Raw genomic sequence first — 18,677 nt, forward strand, 5'->3', positions numbered from 1 at the left:
TGTGGGCATGGGCTCTGTCTATCTCACTGTCACTTTCTTTCCAGAATATATCTGCACCATTCCACTCGCAGATTTTCATGGAAGAGCTGGCCGTCTGATTTCAGACCTTTGTCAAACAAGGTTGTAGCTCCTGTACCATAAGCGTCCCTTAGTGTCAAGACCTCAGGGACAAACTTACAGATTAGATGGACAGACCCTAATCACTTCCTTACTTAGCTGGAGTTATCCGTCCTCTCCATGGAGACAAAAGGAACTCAGGGAATCTTACCTGCCTATGAAGATTTGTAGTTCAGTAACACATTAAAGCACCCAGTGAATTCAGGACCGGGCAGTTAAGATATCACTCTGCCTTCTCTCCTCATCCTGAGTCTTCTTTTGTGAAATTTCCTGCAGTTAGGGAAATTAAGCGGTACACAATTCTTAAAAATGGACTTGTTTCAATATAATTTGTTTCCTCCTGAGGACTTGTTATCATAGAACTTAATGAAATATTGTAAGCCACTTGACATTGTTTCATTTTTCCTAGAAGGGTCAGTGAACCAGGGTGGGGCATTTTCATTTGCTCATACACACGTGGCTGGTCCCACTGCCTTTGTTCAAGTGTTGTGTATATCAGAGCCCAGGAGAGGTGGACCAGTGTCAGCCTGTGTGTATTCATGTGCAGTTCTGTCTCTTAGGAATCTTGGTGAGAGGCTGGCTTTCCTTTCCACGACCATCTGCCTTGCTTTGGGAATTGAGAAATCAAAGCATTCAAGTATTTAACCTCCTAATGGAGCCACAGCCCCCCAGTTCAGTTTCTCAGAGTTGCTCTCAACATCTGTGAACACTCCCACCCTGGTTGCCGTCCTGATGTCTTTCGCAGGCTGTGCCACCAGCCAGCTTTCGGGGATGGGATACCTGGACCCATCCACTGTCTCGGCCTGCCACAGCCCCTCCAAGAGAATCTGCAGAGTTGGAAATAAGCACTTGGTTTTTATTTGAAATGGAACAAAATGACCCTAACTTCTCTTTTTTTCTTCATTCCTAGTAATTTTGCTCAGAGACGTATTCTAAGAAAATACCCTAGGAATCTATTTCAAAAGCATTCTCGTCCGAGAATGCTCAAACTTGAGAAAGGTACATTAGCCTCGTGGGTGTGCTTCTCAGGCCCTTTCCTAGTTGCTAAACTCCCATTGCCTTTGCCGTAAATATCTGCATTGGGCCAGGTTGAAAAAAAGAGCAAAAAGAACCAAAAAGCACCATCCATGTGCCGGGGCTTGGGGCATCCTGCCATCGGTAGTTTGGAGATGCAGCCTTCTCACCTGCTCTTGGCTGGCAAATCAGAACAGAAACCTGGGCAGGCCACTCGCCAGTCAGCTTGCCTCTTGGCTATTCCAGGTCAAAAGTCAGCGCATGTCTGCTGGTCACCGACCCCAGGAGCCGGCATGCCGTCCGTCTCCCTCACAAGCTGCCAGGGATGCACTACAGCGCCAACGAGCAGTGCCAGATCCTGTTTGGCACCAATGCCACCTTCTGCCGAAACATGGAGGTAAGCAACCGCAGGAGGGCTGGCTCAGGAGAGAGCACCTGCCTTCTCTTGGAGGACACTGCTCTCCTACACCACTTGTGCGCGCGCGCGCACACACACACACACACACACACACACCTGCGTATGCACACACACATTCACTGATCCACACACGCACATATGGAACACCTTTGCAGTCATTTGCACAGGAGCACCCCCATCCTTCTCGGAAGTGAGGTGGTGTCACCTGATCTCAAACCCCAGATAGCTATGGGAGGCGGCTGAAAACCGCGAAGCGCTGGGATGTGTTGGGCTGGGAACATTTCACTAAATAATTATATTGGTTATTTGATAGTGGTATCAGTGACCCTGTCAAGATGTTACCATTTACTGAGCCATGCCCGCATGGTGTGTCCTTTGCTAGAGCTTCTAACGTGTAAGCCCATCAGCCCTCACCACAGGCTCCCCGGGCTGCTCTCCCCAGTGTACGGGGGGTAACACCAAGCCTCAGAGTTGAAGCGGTCGTTCCGAATGGCTTGGTTCATAGGCAGGAGAGCAAGGGTTGGTCTCAGTCTGTTTGCCTGCAGAGTGCATGCTTTCTCACTGTGCTGCAGACGGTAGGCCACGGCTTGGCCCTTCTGGGGGTGGAGGTACCAAGATGGACACGTGGGGACCTGGGGCGGTGCCATGTCTGTGCCATGGCCCAGGGGGAGGCCAGAGCAGCTGGTGTGCTAGCTGGCCATTGGCAGTTGGCTCAGATAGAGGGGCAGGGCCTGTGCTGTTCTGGTGCAGAAGGCCAGAAGCAGGAGATCTAGCCCAGGTGGGGTCATGTGGGACTCAGGAGCTAGTGGCAGCTGGCCCAAGGGGGGCCGTCCTAGAGCTGGAGCTCAGGTTGGCATCGAGTCCCGGGGCAGGAGCCTGGAGGGTGGGGCAGGTTCCCAGAACAAGAGCCGAGGGCAAGACTAACTCCAGGACAGACACACCAGGGATTGTGCCTACAGATTGAGACCCCGGGGTCACAGCCAGGCAGAACAAGTCCGTCTGGACTCCGGGAGGTGGGATGTTGCCTCTCGAGGGCTTCCTGGCTCTGGGGGTGTTGGTTCAGGAAATCAGGGCAGAGTCCTCAGGTGGAGAACAACCTGCCATTGTTTGGGGTGCAGAAAAGGGCAGAGCCTCCTCAGCACTTCCCATTAGCTGTTTCCCTGAAGGGCATTTGTTCACTGTCGTGAATCCTTCTCTCCCATGCCCCTGCAGAGGTGCCAGCAAGGGGCCCTTCCAGAGCCATCTCCCACTGTGCACCCCAATGCCTTGTACCTTACACCTAGTTGGGGAGATGCAATGAGCCCCAGGATTTAGTCATCCCCGGCAGTCTGCCACTGGTGTGTCTGGTGCTCACCACTGGCCTTGACCATGAAGATGCTTCTTCATATACCATGTGCTAGCCAGGAGGCACCATTTGCCTGTCCCAGCCTTCAGTGCTTTAAAGTACCTGACAATACAGAATCATCAGAAAGGCCAGCTTTCAGAAGGTCCTTTGATGGTGTGGTGTCTGCACAAAACCCATGTGGCTAGAACCCCAGTAGAGGACCCTGAGCATTTAGGAAGAGTAAAGATGCCCTGGACAGTGGAGATGGAGAAGAGGGAAGTGCCCAGCCGAGTCACAGGACACAGAGCAGCCACTCGGCCCAACCTCAGGGCTGGTGAGATATTGCAGGCCAGGCTCTGCTGGCCCATACGGGGGCAGGATGGATGGGGGAGGCAGTGGGGCTGGAGGTGAGGTGGGGGTGGCGAGCCAGGCAGAGACCCCTTCCTGCCTGAGAGCTGCTGCCATTTTTTGCCTTTTGGAGCCAGGTAATTGCATACCAGTTGAGCCAGGAAGGATAGGAGGAGGGAGGTACCTATACTGGGGACTCATGAGTTCCCAGGCAGAGAGAGTACATAATAGGGTCAACTTTCCACGCACTGTCACATGAAACCCTGAGGACAACTGTCAAGGCAGAGGCTTTGTACCCCATTTAACAGATGAGAAAACAGAATGCTAAGAGGGGTTAGGTAATAGGCCAAGGTCAACCAGCCAGGAAGGTAGGAGTGGGCTTCAGACTGAGCCTGGGTGTGTCTATTACTGAGGAAGGAAAGACTATGTACAGTCATTTAAAGACAGACCCTAACAGGGAGGAAGGTGACCTGGTATTTCATTTTTCTTTGCTAGCTTCATTTTGTTTGAAGAAGACACTGAAATGTTGTTAAGTAATAATTGGCTTAGCTATGTTACTTTTTTTTTTCCTCCCTAGAAGCTCAACATACAAATATATAAAGTGAGATCCTTTCATTGTGTAAGTTATAGGGAAACCAAACATTTATTTCCACAGCTCACCAGGAACCACAAAATACATTTTCCCACTTGCCTTTCCTTTGAGAGCTCACCAGTCCTAAAATAAAATGGACATTTGTCTCCCCAGTACGTAGCAGGAGCAAAGGAGCATGTGTTAGCACAGCTGACTAGCTGGCCAGCAGCCTCAGGGAGCTGGTGGAAATTTTCCTGCTTGCAAGACAAGGGTGCTCCCTTCAGTGTGAATCTTACAGTCAGATTGCAGCAACTCACACAGTCAGATGGTGGTAATGCCATGCTGAAGCACAGGAGATAAGGATGGAGAAGAGAGGCAGGAGCCAGCTGGGAACCAAGAGCTTGGGGAGTGCTACTCTAGGCCTGGAATACACCATACGATTCAAAGCCAAACTAAGGCAGTACCCCACTACAGGGTTCTTTTTTTCTTTTTCTTTCTTTCTTTTTTTTTTTTTAAAGATTAATTAATTAATTAATTAGAGAGAGAGGGCATGGGTAGTGGAAGGGGCAGAAAGAGGGGGAGAAATAGTCTTAAGCAGACTCCACTCTGAGCACAGAGGCCAATGGGGGGGCTTGATTCTAGGACCCTGAGATCATGACTTGAGCTGAAATCAAGAGTCAGATGCTTAATCGACTGAGCCACCCAGGTGGGTGGCTTAGAATCCCCCAACTAAGGGATTCTAAGACTTGCTTTGTCATAAATTTACTCATGTGGTACCTTTGTGAATCTGTGTTTCAGTGGGTGTTCAGTATAACAGAAGGGTGTACCTATGTTATATTGTTCCTTTCTTATCCCCTGTAACACTGACTTTTGGTGCTAGTATGAGCCCTTTCCTCTCTTCATCCTGTCCTCACTTCCTTCTGCATCTTCTTTCCCCTACTCCGTTCTAGTTGAATTCCCTACCTGTTCTTTCTTGAACTTGCAGGGACACGCTCTGCTTCATGCTGGCATTTCCTCTGTCAGGATGCTCTTCTCCCACTTGTCCCCATGACTAAGTGCCTCATCTTTTTTGAGTTTTGGGGTTTTGTTTTTTCAGCCTGATCAAGGAGGCCTACCCTGACCATGCAATTTAAAATTTTAATCTGGTAAGGGATGCCTGGGTGGCTCAGCTGGTTAAGCATCTGATACTCGATTTGGCTGGGTCATGATACCAGGGCCATGAGTTTGAGCCCTGCATCAGGCACAATGCTCAGCAGGGAGTCTCCTTGAGATTCTCTCTCTCTCCTCTCCTTCTGCCTCTTCCCCTAACTCACCGATATGCAATAAATGAGTAAATAAATAAAATCCTTAAAAATATTAATCTGGTAACCCTCTCCCACCCACTCTTAGAGCACCCAGGTCTCCTGATTCCCTAAGGGAAAGCCCTACTTTCAGAAACTTACCATTTTTTAACATGCTATATAATTCACTTTCTTGTCATAACTATTGATAATCTCCTTCTAGATGATAAACCCTTCAAGGGCAGGAATCTTTGCTTTTACTCACCATTGTTTTCCAAGTACTTTGGTCAGTGCTGGCACATAGTAAGTGCTCGTGAGTAATTGTTGATCTGGGATCCATCCCATAACCCTAACAGCAAATTTAAGTTTTCATGTGACTTTATCCAACCACCAATGACCCTATGGATAAGCCTGTGTTGAAGAAGAAACTCTTAGAGACGTCCCTGTATAATTATAATGTGCTGACTCTCTCTAAACCTGAGTTAACTATCTGTTTCAGCAACATACATGTAAGGCTTTGTCAAATGTCTTGCAGGGATCCAAAAAGATCTTTCCTGTGGCTTCTTTCCAGGGCAAGAAACTGTTCAAAGCAGCAGAGTAGATCTGGTAGTGAGTGATTGGTTGCTAGTGACCATCTCTGTGTGTCTCTTATTTGTGCATTAGTGCCCTCGTTGGTAAAATCCAAGGCTCCTGGTGAGTTAATACACATAAGGTACCGAGAGCTGAGTCTGTCACAATGTCAGCACCCAAGTACTTGAGCTGATATGTGTGTTATTATTACCCTTCTAGGTAGTACTTATTCCCATCCATGGAACACAGAACTAAATCTGTCTGTGTACATCTGTAAGCTCAGCATTTCTCTGTATTGAACTTCTCACTGGCATGAAAAATAAAGCATCATGTAACACCTGTATTCTTCTGGCAGCCAGAGATATCCAGAACCAATCAGAAAGGTCTTTTAATCCTGTGCCAGATTGAAATTTATAACCATTATTATTCTTTAATGACTTTGAGGATTGAATTGGATCTCATGTAATAAAATGATTATGGTCCCAATGTTGCTTTTAGTTTCTTATTCTGACTTCTGCCTTTGGCCAAGATGAAGTAACAGGAACCAGATTTACTGCCCCACCTGAAGCAACTAAGAAATCAGATGAACTATATGAGCTATATGAAATAGTGATTTTTTTCCCATTACATTGGACATCCAGCAAGAAAGAATTGTCATTCATGAGAGATGGGGAGCACGTAAGGTGAGCCCTCTGATTATCCAGACCTACTGCCTGGACAGTCTCGAGGCTATGGCATGGGGAAGGAGAACTGAGAAGAACCAAACCTTCCTGAGTTGAAGAAATGGAGCTAGGAGCACAGAGAGGCCAAGGAAGTTAGAGTTCACAGAGAGAGGTTCCATAGAAGACCTTTATAAAGAAAAAAACCTCAGAAATGTGCACAAGATCTCCATGAGTCTTCAGCTTAGTACACAGCAATGTATGTGTGAGAAGATGACCCAAGACCATCTGGAAATATTAGAGGGAAGAACCTCCAGAGCTCATGTAAAATGCACAGAAGGGTGTTGCTTCAGTAGCATGGCAAAATTAGCCCTGTCCTAAATGCTGATCTAGTGCCACCTAATAAAGTTTAGAAGCAAAATCTGAAAGGATCACACTGGTTTTCAGGTGACTTAAGCAGGCCCTAGAACAAAGCTAAAAAATACTTGTAGAAATACAAAATCATCTACCACTCAATGAAATAAAATTCACAATGTCTAGCATCAAATAAAAAATTATCAGGTCTTCAAAGAGCTGAAAATTACATCTATGATGAGGAGAAAAATTGATCAAAACTGACCAAGAAAGACACAGAAGATAGAATTAACAGATAAGAGTGTTAAAACAGTAATTGTAACCATAATCCAGATTCAAGAAGATAGCAGAAAGATGGAACATGTTAAGTAGAGATATGGAAGATATATAACAGATCCCATGGAAACTCTAGAAATGAAAACTCCACTGTCTGAAATGAAAGAGACCCTGTTGCTGGGAAATGAGAGATTGCAGAAGAAATCCTCAGTGAACTTGAAAATGAAGTGATTAAAAAAAGGTAAGAAATAGAAGACCATAAAAAAGAAATAGAAGACCGCATGAGTGAGCTGTGGGTCTTCAGGTGGAGATACACACACACACAAACACACACAATACAGGTGGAGATACACACACACAGGCAGATACACATGCAGACACACACACAGAAACACACACACACACGATACCCCCAGAAGGAAATGAGAGAGCAAGGACAGAAATACTTGAAATAATGGCTAAAAAAATTTCAATCTTGGTGAAAGTAAGCCCATAGATCCGAGAAACTCAGTGACCGCCCCCAAGCAAAAGAAACATGAAGAAATCTAGACCAACGATCCTCATGATCCAGTTGCTTAAAAGTAATGATAAAGAGAAAATCTTAAAAAGGCCAGAGGAGAAAAGTTATGAACACGTAAACAAAGGTCAAAAAAAAAAAACAAAACATATTTCTTATTCAAAATAATGCAGGTGAGAAAATGGTAGAACAGCATCTTTAATGTCCTGAGAGGAAAAAAAAAAAAAGCTGTCACCTTGGAAATCAACACCCAGCAAAAATCTCTTTGACAAATTAAGGTGAAATTGAGTTTTTCTGTTTTAAAAAAGCTTAAGATAAATCATAGCTGGCCAACCCATGCTTTATTTATATTAAATCTTTCAGGCAGGGGCGCCTGGGTGGCTCAATGGGTTAAGCCTCTGCCTTTGGCTCAGGTCATGATCTCAGGGTCCTGGGATTGAGTCAGGCAGAAAGAAAATGATTGTAGATAGAAATCTAGATGTACACAAAGAAATGAAGAACCCTGGAAGTAGGGGCTACATGGGTGAATATATGATATACTTAAGTATATTCAACTGTCTTTAAAAGATGAACCATGAGAGACTATGGACTCTGAAAAACAGTCTGAGGGGTTTGAAGTGGCGGGGGGGTGGGAGGTTGGGGTACCAGGTGGTGGGTATTATAGAGGGCACGGCTTGCATGGAGCACTGGGTGTGGTGAAAAAATAATAAATACTGTTTTTCTGAAAATAAATAAATTGGAAAAAAAATACAGATATTTAAAAAAAATATGAAAAAAAAAAGATCCTTGACCATTTAAACAATTATCTTACAGAAAAAATAAGAGTACAATCATGGTCGATGTCCATGTCCTAATCCCAGAACCTGTGAGCTTTACCTTGTAGGGCAAGAGGGACTTCTCAGGTTTTATTCAGTTAAGGATCTTGAGATGGGGAGATTTCCTGGATCCCCTGGATGGGCCTGATGTAATCAGAAGGGTCCTGAGTGAGGGTGAAGCAGGAGATCAGAATAGGTAGCAGAAGGAAAAGGTGGGAGTCATACAAGGAGGTGGCCATCGGCCAAGGAGAGCAAGGCAGCTTCTAGGAGGTGGAAAGTTCAGGGAGATAGATTGTCCCCTCATAGCCTCCAGAGAAGCTGGGAAAACCTTGATTTAAACCCATTGCAGCTGATTCTGGATTTCCAACCTCCAGAACTGTATGATGAGAAATTGGTGTTCTCATCAATCATGAGGTTTATGGCGATGTTTTTTAAGAGAGACAGTAAGAAACAGTAATAGATTTGCCATGGGAAACCAGCGCAGTAATGTAGAGTTTATGACATTCTTAAGAGTAAAGTGCATGATATTCACACTAAGGCCAGGGCAGGAGAGAGGTTCATATACTATTTGTAAGGTTTTATACTATGTATGAGGTAGAATGATTGCACAGAAAGACGGACTGTGATAAGTTAAAGATGTATAGTATCACCTGCCAGTCAACCAATAAACAACACAACAAAGTTACAGCTCATAAGCCAACAAAGAAAACAAAATGTGAACATGTATTGCTTATCCCTTTGGCCCCTCAGGCATATTAGAAATAGGTTACATAAAGTGAATTCTTTTTTTTTTTTTTAAAGATTTTATTTATTTATTTGAGAGAGAGAAATCACAAGTAGGCAGAGAGGCAGGCAGAGAGAGAGAGGGAAGCAGGCTCCCTGCTGAGCAGAGAGCCCGACGCGGGACTCGATCCTAGGACCCTGAGATCATGACCTGAGCCGAAGGCAGCGGCTTAACCCACTGAGCCACCCAGGCACCCCACATAAAGTGAATTCTAAGTATATGTTTCACAATAGTCATTTATACTCCATTCTGCTAAAATAATGGTGCAGTTGATGTTAGGGCCCATGAGGTATTCTGTTTAGATGTAGGTCTCCTGGTTGCCCTGTGCTCATCCCACTTCTCCAGCTGTCCATTTCTTCACAAGAATCCTGCCCATGGTATCATGACATGTCAAGTGTCTCTGGTTATTTCAGAGATGAACTATGATGCAGAATTCTCAGCAAGATCCTCCAAATCACGTGAGGCCCCCTTTAATAGGAAAAAAAGGTACTACTTTCTGGATGGTGTGAAAAAGAAAGAAAAACACTCAGCCAGGAATTATAGGGCAATGAACATCACAAAGCCATTACAGCTCTGAGAATCTGGAGGAACCTCTTCTTTTACAAACCACACTCATGCAACTGTTAAATTGGGAATACTGTCCCTGTTCTCAGGTCCAGGATCCCCCAAAACTTGTTGATGGCAAGCCCCTCCGTGGATATTTCTGTGCAGAGCAGTAGGGGGTGGGTTGGAAAAATACCTAAACTATCCATGAGGAAAGTGTGTGTGTGTATGTATGTGTGTGTGTGTGTGTGTGTATGTGTGTGTTAGAAATTTCTAGAACTTTAAGCCTATCACACACACAAAAATAATGAAACGTAACCAAGGTTGGACACCACCAAGGGAAGAAAACCACAAAACACACCAGTGCTGAGGAGTTGAACATTTTCTTTTTCATTTTCTGGAATAGAGACCCATAAAAATAAGAAGAAAAGAAACTAGAGAGATTATATTTTCAGAAAAATACTAACCACCATGACTACCAGCGGGGAAAGTTTTCATTTTGCTTCTGCCTTTTATGAGGAACCAAAGCTGATCCCGGCGGAAGGTGGATGCCTATCATCTCAGAGGGTTATGTTTCTCATGGACACAACTTTATTGTACAGAAGCAGGGGTTCTGAACCAGGGGCTGCCGGATAGATTTCAGAGGTTTTGTGAACAAGGATGATGGAAGTTTACATCTTTATCTTTTTCCAATCTGTAACTGAAATGAGTACAGTTGACCCTTGAACAGCACGGGTGTGCTCTGTAGGAATCCACTTATACGTGGGACTTTTAAAAATAAATACAGTATAGTACTATAAATGTATTTTCTCTTTTTTAAAAGATTTTATTTATTTGAGAGCAAGCAAGCAAGCATGAGCCGGGAGGAAGAGGCAGAGGGAGAGGGAGAAGCAGGTTCCCTGCGAAGCAGGGAGCTCAATGCAGGGCTCCAGCCCAGGACCCTGGGATCATGACCTCAGCCAGAGGCAGACACTTAACCAAGTGACCCACCCAGGCACTCTTGAATGTATTTTTCTCTTATGGTTTTCTTAACATTGACTTGTACTTAAACTAAATTTATTGTAAGAATACAGTATATAATAGAGGCACCTGGGAGGCTCAGTGGGTTAAAGCCTCTACCTTCAGCTCAGGTCATGATCCCAGGGTACTGTGATCGAGCCCCACGTCAGGCTCTCTGCTCAGCAGGGAGCCTGCTTCCCCCCTCTCTCTCTGCCTGCCTCTCTGCCTCCTTGTGATCTCTGTCTGTCAAATGAATAAAATCTTAAAAAAAAAAAAAGAATACAGTATATAATATAGGTAACATACAAAACATGTGCTGATCAACTGTTTATGTTATTGGTAAGGCCTCCAATCAGCAGAAGACTATTAATAGTCAGGTTTAGGGGGAGTCAGAAGTGACATGTGGACTTTCAGTGGTGTCAGGGGTCAGCATCCCTACACCGGTGTTGTACAAGGCTCAACTGTAGTTTCCTTCAACCATGGATGTTGGCAGTAAGCCACAACAGTCTTAGCAGCACCCATGATTGCCTCGGGATTAGGACTTCCAGATAGTTTCATACTGCGTGATGGTGTAGCTGCTACCTCAGGTTACCATTTACACTCACCACTACTTTAAAATTACAATGGTTAGGGTCTCCTGAGTGGCTTAGTTGATTAAGCATCTGACTCTTGATTTCTGCTCAGGTCATGATGTCAGTGTCATGAGATCAAGCCCTGTATCAGGCTCCCCACTCATCAAAGTCTGCTTGTCCCACTCCCTGCTTACTCTCTTTGTCTCTGTCTCTCTCAAATAAGTAATCTTTAAAATGACAGTGGTTATTAGACCCAGGGCCAGATCTTCTCAGGTAACATGTTGACAAAGAAACACATGGGTCACTGAACTATTTATTTTTGTATTTTGGATTATGCTTCAATTGTTTTCTTCAAAATCTTACAAATTCGGTAATTATGCATTGACAAATACTATTCTGCAAAGGTGTTTACAGGCTCCCCAGGTGACTCTTAGCAAAAGGCTGAGTGCTAAGCCATGGCAGGCCACCATCTGTCTCCAACAGGAAGTGCTGGCTTGCCATGAGCTATTCCTCTTCTTTAGTTGGAATTTAAATATGGAAGTTCCTTCTGACTGCAACTTTGTGTAGTTTTGGGTGTTTTTTTTTTTTTTTAAGATCAATCAAAATTACAAGCCATTTCTGCATTCAGAGGCATAGGGTAAATAACTTGGGAAAAACAGTTGCTTTGGGAGCAGCCTAGCTTCAAATATTAACCAGACTTCTTGCCTTCTTAAAGACTTGCATACTAGAGAGTCCAGAGAAATTAAAATGCAGTCCATTTTCATGTCTAGGGCTCTGGAGATCCCCACACCATCACCATTACATCCATGTCTGTCTGCAAAATACTGGTATTGTAAGGCTCAGAGCTGTCTATGGAAATATGAACTACCAAAAAAAAAAAAAATTGGCATCGATAGCTGGCATTTCTTGCAGCAATTATTGGCAAATATAGCTGTCTCCTCTTTTAGCCAATGGTAATGTGATGTTTTTAATTCAATAAAGCATTTCAAGAAAGTCCAAACATAAAAGTTATAAACATTGGATGGTAAATATTTATTACAAAGGGGAAATGAACTTTACACAATTAGCCCGGTCCATCTTCTTTATGATTACAAGTTCCTCCTGTCTCTGTCAGGAAAGTCACTAGAAAGCCAAGGCACTATTTAACAAGACTTTAAAGCTGTTGGGGCTCAGATATCCTGCTGAGTGGAGCAGAGGGTGAGAGAGCCCAAGGTAGATATTGTCAGCTGAAAGGCAGAGTGTCACATGGCTCCTGGAGACAGAAGGAAGAGATGCAGAGTTAGGACAACATTATGACAATGATCACAGTCTCTTAAAGCCCCCAGCTCTTTCCTGCATGAAAGATACTTATCTACCCCCACCATCACCCTGGTTCCTGGAGATTCTGAGTTGGAAGGTGCTATGTAATGACTCCTCACCTTTAGCCCAACAGTCTCCTTGGCAACATCTTCCATCATTGCCCTGAAGCCCGTGTATGACAGCCCCACCTGGAGAGGAAGGTAGTGCTGGGAAGGGATGAACACCAGCCTTATAACTGACTTGAGCAAGGGTGAGCCTACACATCATGGCATTTGCAATGGACAGGCATGTGCCAATCACACTATTTTTTTTTTTTTTTTTTTTAAGCATTGAGCACAGGAGCTGTAGGCCACTTGTTTCAGGAAGGCAAGAGTGTCTGGAATGGTAATTGGGATTTAAGGGTCTTATGTCTTCTTTCTCCCTATTATTTGCTCTTTCCCTCTAATTCTCTTGGCCTTTCTGCACAGCATGGGGGTGCTACTCCTATCACACAGTACTTAAGAAGGTCGCCTCCCAAATCAGGCACCCAGGGTCATTTCCTGCCTCTGCCTCTTGAGCAAGTTACACAGTCTCTTTTGCCTCAGTTTTCCAGTCTACAAAATGGGGTGGGGGGGGCTCTACTTACATACCATTATAAGGGCTAAGTAACAAATGATGTGTACTGTGCACTCAGGAAGGGGTAATACTACCACTGTTTTCTGTCCTGAAGCCCGTGGCAGGGGGGACACTATTTAGCTGACAGTCTTATTGGTTGGTCCTTCTTTTCTGCATCTTTCCTTGTGCTTTCTTTCTTTCTGTCATTCTTCCTGCTGCCTTAGGAACAAACCAGGCATTGTTCTCCAGCATCCAGTCTCTCTCTCTCGTCACAACCTCACGCCCCCCCCCCCCACCCGCCACCTCAAGTTGCCCGGATGGAAAGGCTCTTTGCGAACTTTCCCAGATCTCATAGAGATTCTACAGGCATCTTAATGACTAGAGGTCCCAGTGGTGTTCAGGAAGTTCGGGGTGTCAAAATTCCACCTGGAACTACAGGTGCTTTTCTCTCATGTTGGTCACTTCTACACCTGATGGGTCATTAGAAGCTTCTCCAGAGAAAGTCAGAAGTTTGAATGCCCTCCTCCAGATCGTCAGTCTCTGAGTCTCTAAACAGCTTTCCTGGGGAAATCTCACACTCAGCCAGGCTTGGCAACTGCCTATCTAAATGAGACCTGCCACTTTAATGCTGAGTACCTGGCCAGAGTGGGCGGCTGGCCTGAGCCAGAGCCTCGCCCTGCCCCTCTCAGACAGACGGGGCCACGCGGTAGGACGTTGGGTTGGGTGCCAGGTTGAAAGCTGTCCTGCCTGCCTCAGTCTCAGCCTCCTGCCCAGCATCTGTAGCCTTTCTCAAAACTGTTGGGCTTTGGCAGCAGATGGCCCCAATTTTCCAGAAGTGTTTGGAAGTTTACAGTAGACTGCCTCCTCAGAGAGCTCTCCAGACTTTGCAAGTTGTGTGGTTATCTGCCACTTCTTGTCCCCCATCCCCTGACCCCTTGCCAGCAGAGTGCCTGGATGCCCTCACCCTGCCTTCACCCTGTGTCATCCCCTCTCTCCCTCAAGGTGGCCCCAGCCAGGTAACTGTCTCTGCAACCCATGGGACACGGAAGGAGTGACCAACCTCAGGGCTCAGGGAGCCTTCCAGAAATGGGGCTGGCATACCAGCCTGGGGGAAGGCTTCAAACTGCAGTAGTACTTGTGGAAATTTTGGATTAGTAACTTTTTCATCCAGCTCTTATTTTATCTCCCTTTTGGCTGGTGTTATCAGCAACACATTTCTGAGGGTTTTTACATAACCATTGCCTTCGGTATGGCTGTGAGACAGAGCTGTTCTCCAAACACTCAGTGGGTGCCCGGTGAGGAAGAGTATCAAAACAACCTCCCTGGCACTTAAAATGGACACCAGACACTGCCAGTGGCAGAAAAATTGTAAAGCTTTGAATGCAGGAACAGTGCTGTCTCCTGAGGAACTCAGACCTTGCCTGTGTTTTCACAGTACGCCATGGGAGGAAAGCTTGGCACTGGCGTGCTTGTCCCGCAGCCGCTGGAGGCTCTCTGCTGCGAAATGCAGTTGATACGACTTTTGCCAAACCTTAAATGTAGCCAGGGAGGCAATAGATGCTAGAACCAGACAGCTGTTTCATTTTCCTTGTTCTTCGTCCCAGACCAGTAGCTTTCCACTGCTGTTTGGTTTGGTTTGGTTTGGTTTGGTTTGGGGATTTTTTTTTGTTTGTTTTTGGTGGTGGTGATGGTGGTGGTTGTTATTATATTTTTTTTCTCTCCCATCTGGCCTTATTTCACTTTTTTCCCCCTATAAAACTTGATACTTTCACCATTTAACACAAAGTTAAAATCCAGGGCAGGATAAAATTTTACCTGTACATGACAAACACGATCCTCCTTTATTCCTCTTAGGCAGGAGCAGGTCTCGAGCTGATTGCCCTATTTTCTTCTGTTTGTTGGAGCAGGAGCTGGGGGATCCTGTGCATTTCCACCCCTGATGTGACTTGAGTGACTGTACATTTCCTTTGAGCCAAGATTATGTAGCCCAGCGATGCTTGCAAACGGAACATTATGGGCTCAGGGCCCAAAACATTCCATTCTACTGCAAATAGGAGACAGTGATGTGAAGAGCCCATGTTCCTGGTTGATGGAGAGGGTGCGAGATCGTAGGGGGACAAAGCAGAGGAGGACCCATCAAGAGGTGGTATTAAAACCAGTGGATAAGAGGATATGTTCTAGGGCCCTCCCAGCTCCACAGCTTGGGTAGGTCACTGCAAAGTGTGACAAGTGATTGCTTCTGTCTCCTAAGTGGTATGAGTGATAATGAGATAATTCTGATAAAGTCCTTAGCCGGAACTCAGTAAACTCTTAGAGTATGTTAGCTCTTCCCTTACAGCTGTCAGAGCAGTGCATGGCCTTCTCATGAATGTATTTGTTCATTTGTTGATTCATTCATTTGCTCATTCAGCGAGGCTTGTCTGGGTGTGTACCATGTGCTTCCACATGTATTGCACTGGAATTAATATCCTGGTTTTGTTAATGGTTTTAGGATTCTGTAAGGTGCTGACACAAAGGGAAGCTGGTAGCGGTGTGGGGGTGGAAAGTACATACTTTTCTGTACTCTTTTTGTACCTCTTTAAGTCTAAAGCTATCTCACAATAAAAAGCGAAATAGCACAATCAGTAGTTAAAAAAAAAAGAAAAAGGATGGGGCAACTCCATTTACACAGGGATTGAACAACTCTAAAATGTTAAGAGAAAACAAGATACACAATAGCATGGCAGGATACTAATATTTGTATTAGCCTCCAGCTAATGAGAGGAGGAGGCAGTGAAATGCAGCCAGTGCACATCCCCTCCCCAGGAGTTCAGGATGGAGGGGAGCCAGAGAGGTAGCAGGTGAGACATGGGACTGTCACTCAGAAGAACCAGTTGGAGGTGGAGTGTTTTTAGAACCCTAATGGGTTCTTCCTGGTGAGAATGGAGAAAAGAAGGAAAGACTTTACAGAAGATGGGGCTCCTAGATTTGGCCTTGAAGAATACAGAGAATGATTTCCTGGTCTCTATTCAGATTATTTCATTTCTGGTTCTTTCCCTGCAATGAGCTCCGAGGGCAGGCGCAGGTCATGCTCGCTCTCTACCTTAGTTCTCCAACGTGGCGTGGTACAGCTTGCAGCCAAGTGGGCTCTCCCAGCAGAAACAGCAGCTTGTGCTGGGGCCTGGGGGCACAGAGGAGCTGTGGAATGTGGGTAGTCAGGTGCACGTAGGACAGGGGTGCATGGAGGTGGCAGGGAGAGGACGAGGGCAGAAGCTAAGTAAGGAGCAGGGATGTGTCATAGGGATTTTAAGTGAGTCCTGCAGGCAGCGATGGGTGTTGAGGTTAAGTTGAGATCTGTGTTTCCAAAGAGATTTTGCAGATACATTGATCATGAAGAAGACTGCAGTCAAGAAGACCTACAGGAAATGATTGCATTTGTCCAGATGAGAAAGGAAGAGGACTTGAACGAGGCAGTGGCACTGAGGCTGTAAAGAAAGAATTCACTCCAGAAAAGCCATATTGCCATTTTCACGTTTATCTGATTGATACTTTGTAAATAAGCATTGTGGGCATGAAGTCGTTGTAGCAAAGACCACCTCCACCACAGATGCTTGGTTATCAGTGTGACTTTTCAGAATCAAGTCTGTTTTCCGAATAAGCAGTGTATGCTCAAGGTGTGAAATTCAAAACATTTGTAGATTTCCTTTTTCATACAAATATGAGCATCCTATTGTGCTATTGTGTATCTTGCTTTTTTTCTCTTAAGAACGTTTTAGAGTAGTTCAATCCCTGTGTAAGTAGAGTTGCCCCATCCATTTTCTTTTTCTTTTTTAACTACAAACTATGTTATTTAGCTTTTTGTTGTGAGGTAGCTTTAGATTTAAAGAAGAGGTACAAAAAGAGTACAGTAAGTGTATACCTTTCCCCCCAGCTTCCTTCTGTGTCCGTAACTTACAGTACACTAAAACCATTATCAAAACTGGGTTATAATCCCAGTACAATTCTGTTCACTGAAGTGCATGCAGATGTCACCAGTTTTCCTGCCAATGCCCCTTTTCTGTACTAGAATCCTGTTCTGCATTTAGTTAGTCCTGTCTCCTTGGTCTCTCCAGTCTGTGGTGGTTCCTTGGACTTTGTCTTTCATGACCTTGTCACTTGAGCAGTACTGGTCAGTTATTTTGCAATCTGGGTTTACCTTCTGTTTTCTCATGATTATATTGAGGTTCTGCATGATTGTAACATCTTGTAATACGTAACATCTTGTTATAGTGGTACCTCCTTATCCACGTTACTCATGGTCAACTGTGTTCTGAAGCAGCTAGCTGATCCTCCTTCTGACCTGTGGTCAGGTCAGTCATAGCCTGTCCCCAGGTCAAAATACCTAGGTCATGAAGTGATGCTTCATCAAATCACGTAGGCTTTTTATCATCTCACGTCATTATAAGGGTGAATACAATAAGACACATCGACCACATTCATAACACTTTTATTATATATTGTCATAATTGTTCTGTTTTATAATGGTTCTTAATCTCTTACTGTGCCTAATTTATGAATTAAACTCTGTCATGGGTATATACATATAGGAAATAGCAGTGTCTGTAGGGTTCAGTACTATCCATGGTTTCAGGCATCCCCTGGAAGTCTTGGAACACACCCCCTGTGGATACATGGGAAATGTTGTCCTGGTGATGTTAACCTTGGCCACCTGGGTAAGGTATCTTGAAGGACTCTCCACTGTAACTTTTTAAAAATTTAAATTAAATTTAATTAGCATATAGTGTATTATTAATTTCAGGGGTAGAATTTAGTGATTCACCATTGACATAACACCCAGCGCTCATTCCATCAAGTACCCTCCTTAATGCCCATCACCCAGTTACCCTAGCCTCCCCTCCTACCCACCCCGTCCAGCAACCCTCAGTTTGTTTCCTATAGATAAGAGTCTCCTATCTTCACTGTAACTTTTTTTTTTCTTTTTGTCATTACTGCTGAGTTTATCTATAGCAGAGTGTCCTGAATTTGGCACTACTAAAGTCATTCTTTGCTGCAGCTGTCTTATACACTATGGGATATTTAATAACATTAGCTTCTACCCACTACAAGTCAGGCATCCCCTAGATGTGACAACCAAAACAATGTCTTCACACATTGTCAAATTCCGTATAGGGGGGCAAAATCACCCCAAATTGAGAACTGTTAGTCTATAAGATAAATACCTAGAAGTGGTTAAAAGGTCATTTTTGCATGTTTTATTCACCTGTATATAACACAACAGGAAACACAGAAAAGTTTTAATCTTAAGTGTACAGTTATATTCATTTTCCTTATAAACTGAACACATCAATTTAACCTGCACATCAGAAATATAGCATCTCTGCAATTCCAGAAGCTTCCCTAAAGACCCCTTCTATTCACTAACTGCCAGCAATAATCACTCTCTTTCTTTCTGAACCCACAGATTAATTTTGCCTGTCATTGAACTTGAGATGAAATTAGGTACATGCCTCAGTTCTTGATAGATATTGTCAGATTGATCTCTGAAGAAGCTTATCTCTTTACGCTCCCATAAACAACATACGAAAGTTCCTAACTCTCCATGTCTTTACTCAGCCTCTCTGGTCCTTGCCAGTCTGAGCATTTA

General features: G+C 44.5%; 1 protein-coding gene across 1 annotated transcript in view; it reads left to right on the forward strand.

Annotated features, from left to right (window-relative positions):
* Positions 1-18,677, forward strand: part of ADAMTS17 (ADAM metallopeptidase with thrombospondin type 1 motif 17) — a 271,748-nt gene that overhangs the window by 106,837 nt on the left and 146,234 nt on the right. Inside the window, exon 7 of the mRNA XM_044230904.1 lies at positions 1,378-1,528. Within this exon, the coding sequence (XP_044086839.1) occupies positions 1,378-1,528 (151 nt within the window). The remainder of the gene's footprint in view (positions 1-1,377; positions 1,529-18,677) is intronic.

Source organism: Neovison vison, chromosome 13 (assembly GCF_020171115.1).
Source record: "Neovison vison isolate M4711 chromosome 13, ASM_NN_V1, whole genome shotgun sequence".
Classification (NCBI taxonomy): Eukaryota; Metazoa; Chordata; class Mammalia; order Carnivora; family Mustelidae; genus Neogale; species Neogale vison.